This window comes from Girardinichthys multiradiatus, chromosome 20 (assembly GCF_021462225.1).
Source record: "Girardinichthys multiradiatus isolate DD_20200921_A chromosome 20, DD_fGirMul_XY1, whole genome shotgun sequence".
Lineage (NCBI taxonomy): Eukaryota > Metazoa > Chordata > Actinopteri > Cyprinodontiformes > Goodeidae > Girardinichthys > Girardinichthys multiradiatus.
In genome coordinates this window covers 31,835,165-31,858,893 of record NC_061812.1, presented here as the reverse complement: position 1 = coordinate 31,858,893, position 23,729 = coordinate 31,835,165, and the positions used below count along the sequence as shown (strand labels likewise).

Here is a 23,729-nt window from a genome sequence, read left to right as displayed (position 1 = left end):
ACCTGTAATAGCCTTGTAGAAATAAGATGCCACAGGCAATTTCAATGGTTATACCATTATAAAAAATCTACCCAAGACTAAGAGTCATTAGGAAATGAACATACATAGAAATGAAAAAATAGTCAAGTATATGAAAATGCTCACCACGAAGCTTCTTAAGATGCTACAAATAGAAAAGAGGATCTATGGCAACCGACTGTATGTGGATGTAACATTTTGTGAAGAATGTTGGAATCTGGAGCGAAGGTTGTGCTTGTCTTTCGTGGTCCACAGAAAATAGAAGGAAAAATAAGTAAAGTTAGAGAGAGGAAGAGAAAAAAGATGGAAAGCTAGAGGAATCGATGTTTGTGGTTGGTAACCCGCTCAAAAGAGGAAATACCAGGTGAGCACACACACACACACACACACACACACACAGGTGCAAAAACACAGACCCTTCACACGTCCATGAGCATAAAGACCTGCTTTGTATCGGCTAAAGGTTTAGTGTTAATATGTGTGCATTTGCGCATAAGTGTGTGTCCCGGAGCTTGCTGAGAAAGCAGGGTGAGGATGCAGTCATGAGGAGAAAAAGGAGGGAGAAGAGGGATGGGAGTGAAGGGCTTCAAGTGTTCTTCACTCACCTAGGGCTCCACCGTAATAATTAGAGGCAGTAATTTTAGCAGGCAGGAAACCCCACTTTTTTATTTATTTTCGTTTCCATCACTGAAGACAACGAAGACACATTTTAACAAGCCCAGAACTCACACTGACCCTTTGTGAGTCATTAGACATAAGACATTGGCATGTCTGACAAAATATCTTACCAAGATATAATTTTATGCAGCATTTGCACTTATTCAGCATGTTTTTTGATGAAGAAAATGGGACAGTTTTTGAAAGTCTTTTTTAGTGTATCAAAAAGCCTACTTTATACATGGCCTCTGTTGCATATGCTAAGCAGCCAAGCAACCATAACTGTACGTTTTTGCAGATTGTTTGACATTTGGATAGATGCCTGTTGACTGAGACACAGTTCGATTTCCATTCCTTCCCAAAGAGTGAAAAAAGTTAAAAAGTTATTTAAAAATATAGGGAATTACTGGGTCTATTTGTGACGCAGTTGTTGATGAAATCGCTAACTACAGTCCTCTCAATGTAAATATTTCTAAACATTTCCCAAATTTGGTGTCTAAACAACCTCCTATTAACAAAGGAACTAAAGACGTCCCCATATCTAAATGAAGAAGGCCGAAAAAACCAGAAATCACAAAAATTTGCTTCTGTTGTCAATGTGGATGTGAACACCCCCCTACTGGCTCGGCAAGGACACTTCAACTCTTTATGAATTTCATGCTTTTCTATGGATGCAAATATGTGTTTCCACAGTGACATGGTAATATTATAATTTTTTCTATTAAGAAAATAAAAAACAGCAACCAAATCCTAAAGTACGTTTCCTTTTTTAAATGCCACATTGTTAAAAACATCAACAAGAATGAGCAGGTTTCCATCCACATATTATTTGATTGTGGACAATTAACACATCTCTTGATGATAAAAAAATTTAAAGATACCATTTGTGCATGTGTGTGTGTGTGTGTTGGTGTGTGGAGTGTGTGGAGGTGATTTGTGCAATGGCTCAAGTCCTTCAGGAAAGCAGTCAGCAGTTATTTGTGTTTTAAAGGAGTGGAAAACATGAAAAAAAAAAGACAAGTGAAAAATTTGATCCAAGATGTTCTGGGAAAAGTTCTGACACAACGGACAGTGTGAGTCTTTGTATGAATATTTGCGCAAGCAAGAGTCGGTCTGACACACAGAATAAAAAACAACATTAAATGCTGATGCTACATCCTGACTTGTCATACACAAGCAAACACTACTTCATGAATCAGTGAAATAAAAAGCAGGAAAGAAATAACAGGCAGAGGTGACTCCTGCAGCTCCTTCACACTCTTTGAGCATCTGAGTTGTCTTTGGAGTGTTTGGGTCAGGCTGAAATGTTAAGCTGGTTTCTTTCATTTGGAGAGATATTTCCTTCTGTTTTCATGCAATAATATATCCACCGAAACATTGTCGCCATGAATTTCTTAGGTGAACAGAGTCCCAGTGGAATTAGTCGGTAGATTGTGAGTAGAGGATAATTAGAGCACTGACGAGCAAACCTTTCAGAGCCTTTTGCTGTTCGCACAGACAAGACTGACAATTAGCTGAGGCTGGCCATCGAAATGTTGTCACATCTGTACATTACATCAGAGCATGGTGTGTACTAGGCAAGGGCCTGTGTCTAAGTTTTAAAAAGTTAAATTTTTTAAGAAAATCTAAACTTCCATTACACCCTCCCTGTGGTTTAAAGCCTTTCTAATAAGTTGCCTGTGAAAGTGCAGGAAAGTGTTTTCTTCTGCTTTATGGAACATACAGAGAAATCCATTGTTGGCCGTGCCACACCTGTTGCTCAACATAGTCAATGTTTTACCTTTCCTTGGTTAAAAGAAAGACAAATCTTCCTATTTGAAAATGTTTAATAAAAACATAAATAAATAAATGCCTTTGTGAGGTTCAAAAACAAACCAAATTTGTGACCTGTTCTTTAAGTCAAACGAGAGGAACCTAGTCACAGTTGTTACCCATAAAGTTCTTAAGTGTTTTTCTTTTATTTATTTTTTGTGACAATATGGCCTTTATTTGATAGTAATTTTCATAGGACAAAGGATGTAAAGAAGAGGAAGGCAGGCAGTAATTGGCCCGAAAGCTGTAGTTAAATCTAGGACAGCTGGATGGAGCACTATAAACTCAGCATATTGTCACCTGTTCAACCAACTGAACCAAAGAACATCCTCTTATCTTTATATCCTTGCTTTTTTTTTTTGCATACACATGCTTCTCCGCTGCTAGGTAACTAAACGAGACAGAGAACAGGTACAAGTGGAGGATTTCAGCAGGGTATACATGCAATGCTGATATAATATGCAAAACTCCCATAACGTCGTCTGAGATGTCCATGATGCATTTACATGGGTGTCCAGTAAACAGTGGAATATGGGTGAAGTAATATATAAATATAAGCCAGTTCCAGCTTCCTCCAAACAGTCATGAGTCCCCAGATGAACTGCAATGAGGGATGGTTTCTCTACAAAAGGCACTTAAACATTCCTTCACTAAATTTAAGGGGGGCCTATTCTAGACTTTCGCTTTAGCCTCCATATAAAAGTCAAAATAAAAATACAGATATACAACTATAAAAATATGTTATATTATTTTAGCTGTATAGAAGTAATTGCTGCTTTCCTGTTTCAAATAAAAGCAGTAGGATATTATACATTTTTGTTTGAAATTGTTGTGTACTAAGAAACCATGAACAAGTAGTTTTTTCACTCAAGGTTATCACAAGGTGAAATTCTCATACACATCCATGCCTGTTGTGTACAAACTGTTCTTTACAATTCACTGTGCATGTTGCACAACTTGCCGATGTTGTAAAACAAGTCCTTTTCAGAACATACTGTCAAATGCATGCATCTCATATGAACAAAAGCACACAAGGGGACCCAAAGCATGCACACTCTGTAGGTGCACACACACATACCTGTTGCTGCTGCAGGTGCAGTAAGTCGACCGGACTGATCTCTCCATTGGCGTCCCCATTGGACCCACCCTCTCTGCCTCCCCCTCCATCTGATTGGCTGCTAAGGCTGCTGACTCCATTTTGGTTGGACGGTGTTGTTCGAATGGTCTCAGAGGCTGATTCCACCATCATCACTGGCACCTGTATGGAAAGGGGGAGCAGAGAAATATTAAATTCAAGTGACCAAAACAGAGTCAGTAAAATGCTTATCTGATTAAACAAGCATACCAGGAAGACTAAAATAAATATAGAATGTGATTGAGTGTGTTTATAAAAATATTTATCTTTCTAATATTTAAAAAGAGCTTTAATGACGAACTATTAACCCAGAGGTACAGCAACACCTTTGGCAAAAACTTTTCCTTTGTACTCATGTGAATGTAGGTTTCGGCACTCATAGATTAGGATCAGATGAGCAGCAAATCTAAACTGACAACGCTCTTAATACTTCACTATATAGTTAAATAACACACATTTCTCCAATAATCAGATATGGCATGTGTGCACTGTGTGTAAGCCAGGATCAGGTTGGTCTTTGAGATAGATCTGTTTGATGCACCTTCAGAGGGGCCTCCCTAATTAGAGCGTGTTCCCTGCACAAAAACCTGACAAAACGAGCCGTTCCTGGATGTGTTGTTGTTTTTTAAGAAACAACGCCTCGCAAACACACAGGAGCATTTGCCATCGTTAGGAGCCAAAGCGTGGGAGAGCGGAGACGTACGCACATAGAGCGCACACACTCACACTCGCGGCAAAGCAAAACAAACCTTCACACAAGAACGCAAGGCTGTGAACTCCTAATGACGGCCTCAATCTCGTCTTTCTGCCTTATCCAGTTTTAGAAATTAGCGCACACAAGTGCACACTTTTAAAGGGGAAAGTTCTGCTGCTTTTATTTTAGCTACCCGGAGTGTGTACACAAAACGCCATCGAGGCATTCTACCCACCTCCTGTGTTGCGACTGTGTGTGATTTTCAGAGGCGTACAAGCCATGCCTTCTGGGGAAACAACAAAAGCCATTTCATGAGAGGATCTAACTTTTCTTTTCCTCTGAGGCAAACACAGGTGAACTTGTGTGTGTGTGTGTGCACATTTATTTTTTTTCAGTGAGACTGACAGCGGGTGAGGGTGTGAGAGATTGCTGGTGGCTTTGTTAATGGAATGTTGCCAGATGCTTGCAGACGGACAGGGACCTGAGCATATTACTGAGTGTGAAATATGAGCATGTGCAGGCAGATGGGCTGGTGGGTGTGCTTGTTAAACGGATTGCTCTTTCAAAGCACAGAAATACATTTTTTTGCTGAGGTGGCGTCCTGCACATATATATGTATATATATATATATATATATATATATATATATATTCATCTGTCTCTCAGTACAATTATTATCTCTTCCAACATGTTTAGTTTGATCTTCTACACAGGATTTAAAGACTTCGCACTTTCCGATTTAAGAACCCTAGTAGGAGGTCCAATGCCCACATTTGAGTGGTGGAAAGTTGTTAAAAGCATGCAAGCAAAGTCAGAATGGAAGTGTCAGATGAAATTAATTTTGTTGTCAGTAAATTTTGCTCAGCTGAACCTAAAGCTGACAGTTCCCACCAGGCCAAACCTTCATCCATTACAGGTAGTATCACCTGAAAAATAATCAATCTGTGGCAATGCATAAAAATTTGTAATGGATGTCTCAAATTCTTAATAGTTAAACATATAGGCAGTATGTGCTGCCTTATCAGCTACTGCTATTTTCAACTGTCACCCCTAATAAAAAAAACTTCCCTTGGCTGCTTCCTTCACACCATCCCATCAGAAAGTCCACAGACTCGGCAAAAAGGTGTCCAAGTCCTGACCTTAAAGCCTTTTCATATGATAGTTCTGCAATAAACATGCAATAACAAGCCACCTGTTACAGATCAGTTCAACTCATACAAGGAGATCTGCCAAGATCACGGGCGAACTGAGTATTTAGATCATGCAGCCAGGATTGTGGAATGAAAAGGGCGTGGCTTTTGAATTGTAGCCTCCACCTACAAGGGATTTCCCCAGGTGCTCAGCGCTGTGTTGTAATCCTCGAGAACACTGTTCAAATCCCGTGCTTTAAATACAAGTACTATTCTGAGCATGTTTTTGTCTTCATCAAATTCTGCTGATCAACATATTTCTCAGATTAGATGAACACTGGAGGACGATATGTTGTCTCTATTCTGTGCCAACCAGTACATTAAACAGCAGCTGCTACTGGCTTTGCTATGTAAAATGTCACACTTGCTCGGGAATCCCATAAAACCCTTTACAGTTCATAGTGGTTACAGGTTTAGTACTCGCTCCGTAGGTGGATCCATGAGTTAACATTGGTGGGTCAATTTCAATCCTCCATTCAATGTTGGGACCCTTCAGTTGAACATGACGTGTAAAAGAAGGCTAGAAACACAGTTGCTGTACTCCTGGTATCAATTTTTTCGAGAACTCAGGACTGATAAGTACAGTGTTATTGCAACATTTAAGGTTAATCACTTAATGTTTGGCCTCACTCCTCTTGTCTTTCTGCTTTATTCTCCATCCCATCCACTTCCTCTTTCGTCCAGACCTCTCATGGGTCAAATTACTCCCTGAGGTAATATTATGAAATGAGGCATAGTGGTGAGTGATCAGCACATCTTGCCACACAGTCCACTGACTTTGCACTGCCATAGAAACTCTTCACATCACACATTTCACCAAGCATGAATCACCAGCCTGCTATCTAGCCCACGCTAAACTGAGCAGTGCCGTAATGTACTGTACACCCATCTGCTTCTTACTCTTCCTCATTGACCTTATTAGCAGCTAAGATGAGGCAGATAAAGAGACGGAGCTTGCAGGTGGACAAGGACCTAATGGGAAAGCGAGGTGTGTGCACAGCTCACGCCCTGCTTTCACACCCAGTCAATGTGGTGCTATGATCGTCTAAAGGGTGTACACTTTGTCATATCCTGTAATGGGTGTATATAAGCTGGTGTAATGGAGGTCGGGAAAAAGGCAGGGGCATAAATCCACCCTGAAGTCTTTGATTAGGGTTATGATGCACACATTCACACACACACAGAGACAGCTTAAAGTGTTTCTGGCAGTGAAGAGGAGCTACCCGTGCAGAGGCCTGCCTCAACCCGCCGTCACACTTTCTGCGTGTCTTTTTCTTGCACTTTCAATCGCTCCACATGCTAAAACCCCTCTTTCTCTCTCTCTCGAGCTGAACCTCTGACCTGAGAGTGTGTGTGGAGAGACATTCCCACTACCCCGAGGGGACTGAGAGAGGGAGGGGCACAGATTAGAGAGATAAAGAATGTGTTTGGAGGAGAGGGAAATAAAAGGCCTTCTTTGCCTTTTAATTGGGATAGTGAAGAGAAGAAGGGAAATGGGACTCAACATGTTCCTGATGACTCTGGCATATCTATGTGTGTGTGTGTGTTTGTCCAGGAGGCTGACATCTACCTTTGTACGGTAATGGATTAGCTCACAGCAAACGCCGAGTGCATGTGTTTATGTGTGCATTTGTTGTGATTGATGAGCGAGAGAGGAATTAGGATGAGTCCTGTTAAAACACGCTGCTCGTTCAGACGTTCTAGAAAATTTTAGCACTATTAATAATCAGAACCCATCACTCCCCACTCCTTCCCACTGCTGCTTGCCCTGGGTGTTTGGAGTTCAAACAAGCTGAGCCAAATGCCTAGTGAGCCAGCTCACTGTAGCAGACTCTCTGGCTTTGTCCATGGGATTGGCCCTGTCAGATTCCTCGTGGTCACTGCTTGTCAGGCATGGAAAGCCAGACCAGATTAACTTTTTTTGTGCGTAAGGGGGGGAGTGCGTTGTATACAGCATGTATTTATGTGTGCATCTGTGTTTACAGCAGCTTAGTGAGATAATAAGTCTTTATCATGTTATGCCTCATGTGGGAATATTTCCAGCGGTCCCAGAACGCCTGTTCTGTTTCCTCCGCCTTGCATCAGCTCACAGGAACGCTGCTTATTAGGCAAAGAACTGAGGGAATAAGACTGGGAGGTAGGGCACGCATAGGAGGGGAGGAGGGTGGAAGGGTAAAAAGAAAAAATGAATGTACCAATATATACACCCTATCATCCATCTACTTTAATCTGACTACTGAATTATCTTTCCTGCACTCTGTTTGCTGACTTTCTCCCCTCTGGTATGGTAGCTGGTTCAACCCTGGAAAACATTAAAGTCTTCGCCCTGAAATAGAATCCACATAGGTTATTCCTATGATCTATGACAGTTCAATCAATATTTGTGAACAAGAGAGAAACTCTCTCCTAGAGGCAGAATGTCAGACAATCAGGGAGCCTAACCTGTTTTGTAATCAGGAAGCAAATTCTTGAGGAGCCTTTGTTGACTTCATAAAGTATTCTGTTTACTCGAGTGACTGGTGTTTTCGCTGTCCTCCATCTCTTTGCTGCACACTGCCACACAACTGGCTGAAAGCAGAATTCCACACTTTCCTTGTGCTCAGATATTTTTGGCAATATTCTATGGTTGAAAAACAGTTATGTGTACACCACATGGCACTCTTGTTAAATTAAGGGCACTTTAAAACTACACTTTAAATACTACAAGCTCCTTGTCAGTCAACTGGCGTTTTGACGTGAGCAGATAGCATGACTAACTTTACCTGGATCGCATAAATATCCAGGTATTATCAGCTTGTGTTACTCTATAAAGAGCAGGGGATTCATATTTTACATATTCCGCATATTTATTTGAAACATGCTACTTAATGTAGCAGGGTTTCATTTTATATGTTTCCTAAATAAATCACACAGATAACATTATTATAACTGCAATATTCAGCGCTGCCTCTCCCCCACGTGCTGCTGCAAACCGCAGGTCAGCTGGGTAACAAAGGTTCATACACTTTTCTTTTGCTTTTAAGAAAGACCAGATTGGTTGTTTGGCAATATCCTCATTGTGAAAACATGGACAGCCGGTGTGGAAACTTATGGAGCACAACCGATTACTCTTATTATGGGGAGGGTGCATTAAAACTACATTTGGTGAGGTACGAGTGGAATGTCTGATAAGCAACTGACTGCAGGTCGTCTACCTGAGCAGAACCCCTTACTAATTATACAGCTAATATCAGTGTTACTGTATAAAGGGCAAAACAGCAAAAAAGGATGGTATTCTGGGTAACAGGCACTACTACTCTTGCTTAATTTAATGGGTGTTTATTCTTTATTTTTACTTATGCCTAAGTGTCATAATCAAAGTAATAAATAAATTAATTAGATGGTATTGTTTTAGCTATTGTAAGTGACATGTTAAGTAACTACTAGTGAATTTATTTTAAAAAATAGCCTAACTGTCTGACATGATAGCAATTTATTTTATTGTAAAAAACACTTGCACAATTAAAATAAATCCCTATGGTCGCTGTCACTGTATACAGAAAACCATTTACTGTCAGTGAGACAGCATTGGGATTTGTGAAAAGTGTCAAAGTCTTAGAAGCTCTGTCTTTTATTTATGCTCTTGACAGGGACATGAGTGTTGACATATGATGATGGATAGTAATTTAGTAAGCACCAGTTACGCACCCATATTCTCACACTACAGCTTTTCAAACCTGCCAAAGATTCCCGCACTACATAAACCCTGACGTCTGCCCTCAGGGTGTATGATTAAACCCCAAACCCCAGAAAAAACCCAAAAACCAGATCTGAGATCTTATGTCACCATCAATCTTGCTTCAAGTTTACTCTTAAGACAAACAAGAAAAACTGTTAAAAATATAAATATTTTGGAATATGACCTACACTGTGGCATAGGAAAAACAAACAATAAGTAAACCTGTTTAACCTCTTCCCATGTAGATTTCCATGCAAGCAAATCATGTGAAATATTTAACTAATGAGAGTGTCCTGTGTCTGCCAAGACATGGTGAGACGACTTCTTAAAAGCATTCTGAGTACAATTAAATGAGTGACTCTCTTACACATCTGTATTTATAGACATATTCAAAGATTGCAGCCTGTTGTTACTCAGTTTTTCCTTGTATTTTTCAGCAAACTGCTATAAGTATTCAATGCAATAACTAACAGATACATCTGTTTACTGCAAATATGTTCTGTCAGAGGGATGACTAAGAAAAGATGTTGTGGTATTTCTAAGCTTCAGCAAAAATGAAAATTGAAGGCCAGAGGTTGGCAGAACGTTTTTTTTTTTCAACAGACATACAAATAACAATACAGCAAAAATAAGATAGACATCTTTACAGCATAAAACCATACCACGAGCCAGATACACTTGCACACAGAGCTAAAGCCAGCAGCTAACAGCACCACCTCAGGCCTTTTTGGGTGAAAGCCATCGCTAACAGGTTGGCTAACAGCATCGAGCTAATGGTAGATGTCTGCGGCTGCTCTGGCCCGACTCCAGTGCAAACAGGTGAACTACATTATCCTAGACAGATAGTTAGCTGTGAGCAAGTATCTACAACAGGCTGCAAGGTTGGTTATAAAGAGCGTTTCACAACTTAGAAGGGGAATTTAGGGGGATTGGCCTCCAGGTATGACCTCCAATGTGCTGTACAGCTAGTTTTAAAGGTTTTCTGTTGGACAGTGGAAAGGCAAAAAAAGAAGATTGAGATAAAAAAGTATTGTCTTAGGTAAACACAAGTTGTTGTTTTTTATTTCTCTAAGAATGTCTGCCATACGGCATTAAATTAGATTGGGTAGAGAACTTTTAGCACAGAAATGTTATGTTGTGACCCAAAAAATCAGGGTGAAGACTGCTGACTTGACAGTCAGTCAATCACACCCTCAGCAAGGTCGATAAAGTAACTATCTTCTTAATGGCAAAATAAACTAGCTGTTCATAGAGGGCTGTATCTGAGCATGTTAATGGTAAGTTGAGTGGAAGGAAAAAGTTTAGGAGAAAACAATAGAGAAAAATATGGTCAAGGATGAAGCCTTTAAGGGATTGTGAAGCAAGGCAAGGCAAGTTTATTTGTATAGCACATTTAAGTAACAAGACTATTCAAAGTGCTTTACATGATGAAAAATGTACACTGTAGTGGCATGATAAAGGAAAGTAAAGACAAGACGGACTACAGAAAGAAATTAATGAATACACTCAATGCTTTTACGACCATATTTTCCTAACATAAAACCAAACATTTTCCCTGGTCCAGGACCAAGAGTCAGAGATTTCCTGGAGGTCTGTACCTTCCTCCTAACTTTAAAGGCCATCTTTATAGGGGGGGGGGGGGGGGAATCTAAGGAGTATTGATAAGAGCAAGATAAGAGACACCACAAACAACAATGCAGATGAACTGAGACCCGTTATTAAAGCAATTTAACAGAAATAATAGTTTGAAATATACAACCTTCTGATCTAATCTATACAATGTACAAGTTTCACTTTTTAAGTGAATTATTAAAATAAGTAAACCTTTTATGAAATTCTCAATCCTATGGATGTACACTACAGCACCCTATTTCTCTCACCTTCTTCTTAGGCATGCATCTCTATTTGAGCTTGCATGTGTGAACTGTGAGTCTGCAGCTCTTTGAAGACAAAGTCCCTGTTTACAAAGCCCATAAAGATTAGCCTCCCTCAGACAGGTGGGTTCTGGAGCCATAGGTAAACACACAGCGCATTCCGCACCGTTGAGATCGCTCTGTATATGTGTGTGTATATGACCGGGGCAAACATACACTCCTGCCTTCACCCCGACCCTTACTTTAGAGTGCAGTAAGTGATTTACCAGCTTGCAGACTGCAGTCTGTTCAAAAAATACTGGAGACAGACACAAAGATACACACAAATATTTGTAGAGGGAGCGAACTTCATGCTCACCTCATTTATCTGGGCCTGAAATCTCAAGTTGTACAGTCTTAAAGATGTAAAGCACACTTGTGTGCCTCACATTTGCAAGGTGGAAATTAACTTGTTATCACAGAGATGAAAAACTCCTGTTTTCACCTTCATTTCTTAGGTCCTTTATACCGAGGTCACGCTACAATGTTGAATATTGCTAAGGCCGTATTTAACATGGCAGCAAAGAGGTGAGAAGGAATGCAGGGCAAGAAGTAGAAGAGCTGTTTAAAAAGGCGATGTGCCTTTATTTGGATCTAAAACCAGCTATAGTGCCGCAGAGCAATTAGCAGCTGAATCCTATGAGAGCTCTTTATTAGAATGACCTTCACTGTGAGGGGAGGTGGGGGCCAGGGAGATGGTAAGAAACACAGGGAGAGGATGGGAAATTTGGAGGAAAACACAAGAAAAGACTCATTGAGGAAACATACGCATGATATGAAGGTAAAATACATGAATAAACAGTAAAGCTTGATCATGTAAAAATTTTATTTTTGGATTTCAGGGACAGATATGCAGATTCATACAGTATGATTACCTTGAGCATCATGGGTTCGGAGTATTTACAAAAACAAATTTATCATGATCTCTAAAGGCTTTTTTAAACTTAAATGTAACAATCATCCCTACTGCTGTTAAAATAATATAACGTACAGATTACTACTAAATTAAGTATAAGTAGTAAAGGCTTATTTCCTTTTTGCTATTCTGGTCTTTTATTAAGACACATGTATAACAAGCTAGGATCCGCTGGGTAATTCATCAGGGTATTTGCTGGGGTAGGGCTCACAGACAACTGATTAACAGAAATGCTGCTTGTTGCTATCAGTGTTTTCTTTTCCAAACAGCTGAATTTGAACTTTTGTTATAATGAAATAGTGTAGGAGTCCTATTTCAGCCAGCTGACCGGCAGTGCAAAGCAAAAGAGTAGCCACACTTTTCTGTTCCATACTGCCAAAGAATACTCCAGTCACTCAGTGGCAACGGCATAATGGAAACCAGAACCTTCAGAGTAAGATTGCTATCATAAGTTTAGCCTTCATCTTATATGCTGTTTGTCTTGCTCTCTCTAGCAGCCTGAATGAACCTATCTGTATGTCTTTTTACTTCTAATAGGGTCAACAGAACTGCATATCTTGCAGGTGCACGAGAAAAAATTGGATTCCCTTCACCTAATATTTTTAAGGAGAAGGTAATCCGCTCCTGCATCTGATTTTTCTTCTATTGTCATTGAGAATATCACCTAGTTCTTAAATTTAATTAAATTGGACAACTTAGATTTTAATAAAAGGTATAACCGAGGAACAAACAGAAAAAGGAAATGTATAAAAGGTAAATGTGCCAGTGATTGCCTTTAGCAGATAAATTATTTCATTTATGATCAAAATTTGCATTACAAGGCAGATAAAATGATTTAATAATACCTGAAAAATGGGCAACAGCAACTTGCAATTATAAAGAGTGACAATGGTATTAAAATAGTGCTTTAAAAAATAAATAAATATCAAAGTGGACATGATACAATTGTATACATCGACTTTCAAGTCGGGCACTTCGCATTTCCTATTTAATTAATAGATTGGATCAGAGCGAGTTTAATCAAATGTAATTGAATAAATCCACAGTAAAAAAGAAAAAAACAGACCAGACTTTAAAGGAGACATGCAGAGAGAATGATAGCATGTCCAGTTCACAAATTAATTGAATTTTAGTACTTTTGAACTTGGTCCAAGCTGTTGCAGAGGTAATTAATTCGTATCCTACCCAAAAGTGCTAAAACAAGATGATATCCCTGGGAATTATGTAGGGATGAGCATGGGTGGAAACAAAGTTTTTTTTCTTTTTCTTTTGGGAGACATAATAAAAATAAACACTGGTGTCTGGCAATGACAACCCATATAATGTATTCCACATTGTTTTTTAGTTCCTTTTCACCCTTTTACTCCTTTTGTCATACAGGCCACAACTAAAATATTAATAATTTCGCAGGCAGTTCTCATTGTATTAAAAAATGTCTCCTTTATAATTTATCAGAGAAAGAAAAATCTTTGTTATAGTGACAAGCGTGCTAATTAATAGAAGTAGAAGGAACATTGAGAGAGTTCATACTAATTTGGGACATGCTAATATTAATAGAATAATTTATGGTGTAGTATAAATAAATTACTAGGGTAATACATTTGAAAAAGGGATGCTTTCAGTTCAATTTAGGAGAAAAGAGTGGAAAAAAAAATGTCTGGCTCTTGGACAGGGGCATTAATAAGAGAGCTATTTCACTAGAGCAGAAAACGGAAGAGACAAACTAAACATGCTCTGTTCACTTTTAAATGCATCAATATTTTAGTCTGATAATGAAAATTGGATGAGCAACACTTGTATTTTCCCGCCTTGTTATTTTCATTTGGAGTTAAAGGACTTGTTTAGAGCTGAATTTGTGCAGAATCTGCAGAAGGGTGTTGCATATTTAATATTATTTCAGTCTTTAAAGAAGCTATTCTCTTTGGCTTTATGTAAACTAAAAGCTGTGTGCCAGGCAGTGTGCAAACCAGGCAGGCAAAATAAAAAGGGAGAGAGAAATGGATGGGTCATTACCGCCCTTATTACTTCCTCATTAAAACACACCTATCACAAAGACGTTTTCCGCGCACGCGTGTGCGTGCACGTCCCCGGCACCCCTGATGGTGCACGTGTGCGTCCCCGTGCAGAAGTGACAAAAAAGAACAATATAATTGGAGAAATGTACGCAGTAATAATAGGTATTCACAAAATGATAATTCATATTAAACAGAGTGCACAAAGTCAGCCTCATTTGCATGTTTTAGATTATATGCATTTCAAAAGTAATTTCCGCAGGGCATATGAATGACATTAATTCCCGAGTGAGTTCTGCTATAGACCTCAAACTATCAAACACTCAAACATTTAACAGATGAAAAAAAAGAGGGAGCTGGTGCCTTGGCAAGGGGAGATTTCAAGGTTAAAGTATCTGAATGTTAATTTTAAACTTCTGTCTTGTTTTGTTTAAACTTGCTCCACAGCCACACTGAGAGTTTCATTACCCAAAGATGTATTTCTCTTTTTTTTTCTCATTATTACTGAGCTGTAAAAGTGCACGTGTTTCCTGTACCAGTCCGAGAAGGACACTTTTCCTCCCAATCAAGCACCATTTCCTCAGTTATATAGCACCCAGATTTGTCTGACACACTCTGAGTCATGTGCTTTTTTCACTCCAAAAGCAGACTCGCCCTGTCCGACAGAGAGAAGGAGAGGAACGGTAGTTCATGTTTGGTAACACTGGATGATAGGAGAGGAAGTGATGAAATGGGTAAGAAGACAGAAGGATCCCTCTCCTCATCTTTTGGTTCCTACAAAAAGAGCTTGGGGAGGAAACGGGCTTGATGAGTCTGTGATTCCAACGGAAAACTTGAATTTCATGGACAACATTCTTTTCTCATTAGGGAATCGGGTTTGCAGACACTTTCTAGCGCTTCTGTATCAGAGAGACATAATGTGTGCTGTTATCCACCTGTTATCCTGACAAGAATTTGGCAAACGCACAGATAAGTAGTAAGAGAAGAGAGGAAGAGAAAGTGCAGAAGAAAGGAACTCGGCATGTCTGCATTATGTTTGTGGTTTGTCTTCATCTGTAAACAAAGCCGATGCCGCTGCGAGCGTGTTAACATGTCATTATCTCATTACGAATTGATGGCTTCAGCACAGAGGATTCAAGCTGTTTTGTTTGTGAGCGCTCGGCGACTGATGTTGAACAAACACAACAACCACAAAACATACATACACCAAATGATGAGAGGAAAACTCCAGCAAACACTTACACGCACACACACACACACACACACTGCTTAATAGCCTCTCACTGAAAATCTTAATTTAAAAAGAAACAATTCAACCAGATGAGCATTTGTCTTTTGTCGCATTTTCCTTACTACTCTGCAATCACTCTTATTTGAATGTCTGCTTTATTTCTTAGATTCACTTTGTTCAGCACTTTAAGCACTCAGGACTCGGAATAGAAAACTGCTGTATAAACAAAGTTAAAATATGTTTTTGCAGATTTCCACTGAGAAATCAGTTTATAAGTTTTACCCTAATTGGCCTTGACCAGTGACTGGTGAGAAACTAAAATGTCCTATCTTATTTCAGTCACTGAATAAACCACACCAAGCGCATACTAGGTTGTGTTGACCATAACAATCTTGAGCATGGACACTGTTACTCGGGGAATAAGGCTCAAAGTTAGATATTTTCAGTTTAAGTGAGGTGTTTAAAATCAAATTAGAGATGTAGGCAATCAGGCTGCGAGAGAGAGCAAGATGTTCACTAGGCAACAGGAAAGCTAGACAAATTACAGCAAAGGTGGTCTGTTTTATCCTTTTGAGTTTTCAACCTCCGTATTTAATAGAACATGCTGGATCTGGAAATGTTGGCAGCCTACTGAAAATGACAAAATTAGGCAAGTATCTACATCCTATAAGAAAAACACAGACAGAATGATGTTTTAGTAATTCTAGCCATGATTACTGCTAATATCAGAAGCTAAGGCCAACTTAAAATGTGAATGTATTATAATTCTGGTTTTTTTAATATGAGTAAAACTCTGTTTCATAGTGACCGCTCTCTAACACAGCAAGGCTACGTGGGTTGGATTCGGTTAACATTGGCATCAGTGTGTCAAAACTTTAACCAGGGGCAAATAACTTTGTCTTTATGGGGTGTGCACGTTAATTCTTTTTTTATCCATTTTCTTTTTCTTTCCCAGCCAGTCACAGCAGATCTGTTCATCCGAAAAGGATGACAGAAGGAAGCAAAGAGGATTAAATTCTGAAAGACACATAGACACATGGACCAATTTACTGTGCCATAGGGCAGCTGTGGGGTGCAAGTATTGAACAAGGTCTGTCTGTCTTAACTAAATGACCATCAGGGTGTAGAGCTCTCTGCCGGTCCACTCTGCCTTATCAATACTACACTGCTCGGCCCATTCAGCAGCAAAGAGCCTTCCTACGGCTGCAGCTAAGCTCTGGATCAATGTCATGAGGAAATGCAGACTAACCGCTGCTAAACAGACTGGCCCCTGCCTGGAAGGCTCACATTGCTTCCAGCTACCCCTGGTTCAGATCGTTCCTCTAATGGAGGCCTCCACTGGGGCCCCTGAGGGCCCCCTAACCACACAAAAAAAGGCCCCCAAGGACTCACCTTCTCTTCCTTTTCTTTTTATCTCCTCATCCCTCAATCATTTTTCTGTCCACAAGCGATATCGATCTCCTCTTTAATCAGAAGTGCTGACTCGTGCTCGTGTACTCACAGCATTGCTTCTAAAGCAGAATCTGCGTATTTTAGCCACTTACTGCAAAAGTCAGCATGGCTGTTTGGGGTAACCATAAGGGTGGTGAGGGGGTGGAAAATCCCCCTTTCTCTGAACCTCAAAGAACACTGCTGGGACCCCTCTTTACACGCATCTTGACAAATCATTCTGCTGCATTTGTCTTCTGTAATAACAGTGAAAATAGAAAGAGATGAAAAAGGGGAGCAATGGAAAGAACCTGCACATTTGTCATTTCCGATTGTTTACCTTTTTCACGGTATATTGATTTTTACATCTCCTGTTACTGGAACCTCTGTGGGTACGACTGCCAGGCCCGCCTGACTCTGGCCTGCCTGACTCTGGCCTCATCTGCCAAATACATCCAATGGGCTTTTTGACCTGGCTCTCTGGAGGACTTTAAAGGCGTTCAATTCACAACTAATTTCAGTGATACAATACTGCTTTTGTCCTGACCACCTTTGTTATTTTCTTTCTCTCTCTGATCCCTCAGTTTTCATCTCCTCATTGCCAAATGCTTTTCCACTGCCTGAGGGTTGGTAACACAGACCTAATGCTACTTGTCTATTCCTGTTTGTTTGCAAAAGCTGGGTTTGTTGCATCATGATAGGTTAGCTCTCTATCTAAAAACTCAGAGTGAAAGAAATCCAACAACAAAGTCCTCCAGATGACATTTGAAGTGTAGCTGTGGAGCAAGCCCAGCTGAAGCTGCTATGGGTCACTGTGGTGGCTGGGTGGTGCATTGTGGTCAGAATCTTCCTGGACTTTGGCTAGACTGAGGTTTGCCTGTAGAGACCTCCAGTGAGACAGGCAGCAGGACTGAGCTGAACCAAGGCCAGAGCCAAGAATAGTCTTGAGTGCAGAGGGTAGACCTAGCGGTGTGTTTGCTTGGGTAAACCCAAACAAACAACCTGAATTGAAGGTCTTGAGCAACGTTCAGGCCAGATGCTACAGAACAGGAGAAATCCAAACAAACATATGCAAACACGGCTGTACTCTACGATACAGCAGTTGTTGAAATAGACTTGCGGCAAAAAATGTGCACCTTCTACATCCAGAACTGAGTCATGCCACCAGCCTCGAGAGAGTGCACATTTGTGGACCTCTGCCCAACACGGGGGCCTCTCCGGGTGCCTGTTATGTGTATGTGCTGCTCATGCTAACTGAGGATCCTCGAGATCCCTTCCATATTCACACTAATGAGAGAAAACGGCCAGAAAACCTCTGCTGTAATTACTCCCTAAGGAGCAAGGCTTCAGCGTGGCCAGCGTGTATGCATAAATACACACATACACAAAAGACACACCAAAAATATACAGTGTGATGAAACATTGGACACAGCGTGAGGCTGACATTTAAGTGTGTTTGTATGTTGTATATGGGAACGTGTGTGTATATTACCATGAATGAGATCATGTCATTATAAGAAATTTAAGGGCATCTGCTAATTAGGACTGTGTCAAACAGGCAATTGTGTGTATGTAAGAAAATGTACATTAACAAATATTAACACCCTTCTGCTCACAATAGGCTTAATTCTAATGTAGATCCAGATATCATTGCCAGAATTCCTACAGATTTCCATATCCAGAATCCCTACATTGCCAGACTCATTTTTAGCCCATTTATATATAAAAGACTGTGAATTTACTGCAGATATTTCTATTGAGTTCAAGCTGCATACAATCAAAAGGGATGGATGGATGGACGGATGGTTGGATGGATGGAATAAAAGGGTAATAGAGTCTAGAAATACTATTTTTTTACATCCATACATTCATTGTCTATGCCTTCTTATGGTCACAGGGTCAAAATACTACATCAAATTCCATACTATTAGACTTCATAGGAACCCTGTTAAAACGCCAATCTTATTTAGTATGAGTTTACCTATGCATCAACGCAAATCTTAAGGAGACTGAGATGTTGGACCAACAACTTTTTGGAATCACTATCTTTGCCAAAGAACCTGAATCCTGACTCTTCATGTTCTGTAAAGCCAGCGAGTGATTTGCTTCATCTAAAGTAAGCTGTCACACTTGCTTAGAGTCATGCACTGCAGCAGTGACACACAACAAAATCAAGCTATCCTTTTGGCCTTGTGAGAGGGAATTGTTCAGGAAGTCTTGGAGGTACACACACACACACACACACACACACATGCACGCACCCACATGCACATACAACCCTGCCCTGTGTTTGTGGTGGCGAAGCACAGCTGGTAACATCTGGATGTATTTTAGCAGTGTTTACATTTCCAAAATGCTGAAAAACTAAAAACGAGAGACTGAACTCTGAAAAACACTGCAGGTGCCAGAGGAGTCATAAAAAACAGAGCAAGTCCAGAAATGAAGATTGTTTAAAATCTATCAGTGGAGTTAGATCACTCACATACAAACATGCTCACACAGACACACACGCAAACACACACATATGCTTATTAATGCTGGCCAACTGTAGTTATTGCCATAATCCGAGTCCAACAATAACTGACATCTGGTTTACTAACTGGCAGACTTGCAGCCGTTCCATCTCAGTTTTGTCCCTTCGAGCTTTCCTTACTGGAGTTACTCAAATTAAAACTAGTGTTCACCAGCTGACAACCAGTCTTACGCAGTCACCGCCACACACCGCAAAGCAATTTCCTTTGACACACAAAAACACACACGCACTCCAAACAGCTGCATTTCCATTTTGCTTCCCCTAAATGACGAAAACACAAAAATAGTTGGACTTTATTCAGTCTAATCAAAGCTGACATCAGGAACAGCGCTGGGAGATGACGTCAACAATTAGGTTCCACGCACACACAGAGAGGGACAGAGTGAAGTAGGAGGGTCTTTAGGATGTAATTTCAGTGATTGGGTGTAATTTACCAGCGCAAGTTAAGACCAGACAGGCTCAACTTGCAACCTGAGTGATCCCTACCACAATAGGCTATCAAACACACACAGGCACCCCCTTAAAGTAAAAAGGTACAATGGATATGAAGTCTACACAACCCTGGTAAAATGTGTGTTTTTGTGAATATTAGGGGCAGGATAAATTATTTCCCCCTTAGTGTGATCTATAACATGTGGAAAACACAATTGAAAACCAGTATTTGGAACTGTTCATAATTCTCCCCACCTTGAATAAGGTCCCAGTTCCAGTTGAAGAGAAAATGCCCCAAAGCATGATTCTGCCATCACCGTGCTTCATGGTGGGTATGCTGTTTATTTTGGTTTTGTGCAGTGCTGCTTTTGAGGCAAATATACCTTTTAGAAATATGGCCAAAAAGGTCAATTTTGGTTCTTTCCACTATGCCCCATAACCAAGGAAAACAGGGGATTGTTGTTATGTTTACTACACAGCTAGAAATTCCTGCAGCACCTTTAATAATAGCATAGGTCTCTTTGCTGTACTGTCTGATCAGTCTTCTTCTTCATCAGTTTTGGAGGGACATTCAGTTCTTTCTAACGTCACTGTTGCACCATATTTTCTTTCCTTGATAATATATCTCTTTACTGTGGTCCATGGTATATCTAATGCCTTCAAAATTCTTCTGTCCCTTTTCCTTTTGGCAATGTGATCCTCTGATGCTCTGGTAGCTCTCTGTGGACCATTTCTTTAGCTGTGAGATACGATTAAGAAAAGGTCAGGAAAGGCCAACTAGAACATAAAAACTTTATTTGGGGTTAATCAGAGGTCCGTTATAAGAGGGTGTGTACATTTAAGCAACCATATTACTTTAGTTTTTCCTTTTTATTTTCTTACCTAGGTTTCAGTTTGTTTTTAATTGTAGTTGTACAGGTTAGAGGTCACATCAAAGGTGAAAAAATGTTCTGAAATGAAATCTGGATACACACAGGAGTGTGTAGACTTTTTATAGCTACTTTATGCTCATCTGAAAGTTGGTAACTTTGTTCCTAATGGCAAAAAAAGGCCTCAGGAGTGTGAGATGTCACAGAACAGCATTGTGCTTGAATTTATGAGAAATCCAATCGTGTCCCACGGAAAAGTGTCCATGGGATCACTCTAATCCGCATAGGTATGCCCCTTTCCCATGGCCCACCATAACCTTACCTCAAACACACATACAGACTTACACACACATGCTAACGGAGGAGCTTATTAAAGCAACCTCGTGGCATATGGAGGTTTCTGATGGATTTAACATCAAGACTGATTGTTAACTTTTAGGACTAAAAAGACTTGGAGAGAGTGCTGAGAAAAACAGAGCTCTTAGCCAGACGCGCTGATCACATGACAACCGGGCTGCCGCCACCGCTGCAGCGGCAGCAGCAGCAGCAAGGATCCTTAGGGGGAAAAAAAAGGCACAGCGCCATCGCTTAGATCACAGAGACTCAACCGCCAAGCTGCAATGACGCTCAGCAGATATATCATATTTAGGTATGAGTACACCATTCACGTGCAGAGTGGATTTTGCTGTGAATATGCACATCACAGTCAAGTATTAAAGGAGAAGGAGAAAAAAAAGATAATCGCCATGAAATAAATTAAACCTATTAAGAGGAACGTATGCTCAAGGTGACAGAAGAAATTAATTTGGCTCAACTATTGAGACCCTTACCTCCACCCCAGTATAGGATTTCTACCAAACTAATTACCACGCTCCACTTTCAGAAATAATAAGGAAAGTGCTTAATAGGTTAGGATTCACCCCTGCATTCATATGTCCATTTAACATCCCTACTTTTATGCCCACACACTCCTGCTTTAATGTATTTTCACATTCACAATTTAAAACAGAGGAAAGAATTACATTTCAAGAGGTGTCGGGATTAGAATGCACAAGCAGGGATATTAAAACACTTGCCGGTTCTCCATCGGAGCGTGTGAGGCTTTCCGAGCAACTATGTTGAGATAGAGATGTTAAATGTTTGGGTTTTTTTTGTCACAATTAAGCACAACAGAGGAATAGAACCGCCGATTTTTGATTAGTCGCCTCTCCTTGCTTCTTAAACTTCTCCCCTCCTCTGTTTAATGCTCGTTAAAAGTAAAATTTTTAAACAGAGTGCAGATTCAAAAAGACCCCCAAGTGTGTACTGCGACGCCATCGTCAGAAGCCTGTGTATCCAGTCAGCAGTTCGCTCCAATTATGATGACTTTCTAATGCAACTATTGTTTAATCTCAAACATTTTAAATAATTAAAATTATCTTTTTTTCTATGTTTGTATCCTCCTATCTTACCACAGAATTAACATTTCTACCTGCCCTCCCAAGGCAACGCAGAAAGTCAATAAGGGCTATTTTATTCATTAGTAATGCACCAGAACTTATGCAAAAAGCTAAATAAATAAATAACTTGAACAAGCTGTTTCAAAAGGTTCTATAAAGACTACGTTCTTACATGAATTTAAATGCAATTAACATTTATTTTGCATTTGTGAGGATTTGAATCGAGTTCTATTTTTCCCTTTATAGAAAACATCTTACCTCCTTTGCTGGGCTCTATGTATTATGGTTGAGTGTCCCTGTTATTTTGTTGCCATTTAAAATCCAACAGTGAGTGGAGAGGAGTCAATATCCTGCTGGGGCCTGAAGGGATTACTGCTCTATATGTCACTTCTTCAGAGTGCAACATGTATCACAATAATCATAGACAGAACTAGCGTGAAAATAGCATATGTCAATGTGCAACAGCTGAACTTCTCAGACAAGAAATATATAGAGATTGTGGAGAAGCTTCAGTATATTTTGAGTTTATTATTATTTACCCTTTGAATCCTAATAAAATAAGTACCTGTCATAAAATACAGTATTTCCTTATTATTTAAGGGTTCTAATGCAACTTTTAACTTAACATTTTATTCGACCCTCAAATGGTCATCTCTTTTTAATATCATAATTTATACATTAGGCTTTTTTAGCCTTGTAACTATAACCAAAAATCTATATTTTGCATTACAAAAATAGACTTAAACACACTTTTACCGTTTTTAAAACTATGTTTAATTTTATCAAACCTTTTGTCAACATTTACAGCATAAATATGCCTTACCTTTTTCAATATTGTTATTTTGTTTGAAATCTGAAAATAATTTCAAAGACAGCACACTTGTCGATATGCGGCCGCCACTTGGGTCCCGACCCTAAATTTCAGAACCACTGCTTTAGACTATTAGCATCCGTCTGTATTCATAAGAAGTATCAATGCTCTTTAAGTAATGGAAGCTCAATAAAAACAACGAGGAAAAGTTCTAGGGCCTAATGCCAGAGAAGTAAAGGTATATTTTGCTCATTTGTCGCTTATTTACTCCCTCAATGGTTAGTTCTTCCACTGTTTAGTACAAACAGATGCGGCCTTCTCTTGCTCTTTTTCCAGTTTGTGTCTTTTTAGCGTTGGCTTCTTGGCCTCTGCAGCAAAATCAGCACGGCAATTATTAAAACAGCATGTGGCCCACATCGCAGACACACATACACAAAAGACAGCTGTACTTTTCGCTGAACTTTTAACCTCTTTTAATAAAGTAAAATCTAGCGTATCAAGGAATGGCAAAAAAAATAAACTGCACAATATTTATGAAGATAAAACTTATCACAGCATTAAAGCATGTAGGATATAGGATATCATCTGTCTCTAGTTATTAGTTATTAGTCGCATATTAGTGATCAGAGAAATAATATACCAGGTCACAGAGTGAGTTGAAAGATCGTGCTCTAATAATTTCGAGGAAATGTATCTGCTTTTCAATATCTGTGTGGTGGCCTGGTTGAAATAGATATACACACTTGGACACTGCTTGTGGCCAACACAGCACCTTAGCAGTGACTTTTAATATGCTGAGATATTCATCACTTAGATTTAACGCTGATTTTTGCACACACACACACACACACACACACACACACACCAAAAGTCACACAGAGAAACAGCAGCACGTTACAAAAACATGCTGTCACTTGGCGA

General features: G+C 39.7%; 1 protein-coding gene across 2 annotated transcripts in view; it reads right to left on the bottom strand.

The window, feature by feature from the left end:
- Positions 1-23,729, bottom strand: part of foxp4 (forkhead box P4) — a 115,437-nt gene that overhangs the window by 73,286 nt on the left and 18,422 nt on the right. For both annotated transcript variants that reach the window (XM_047347077.1, XM_047347079.1), the window contains exon 2: positions 3,566-3,745. In XM_047347077.1, coding sequence (XP_047203033.1) covers positions 3,566-3,736 — 171 coding nt within the window. In that variant the 5' untranslated portion in view covers positions 3,737-3,745. The remainder of the gene's footprint in view (positions 1-3,565; positions 3,746-23,729) is intronic.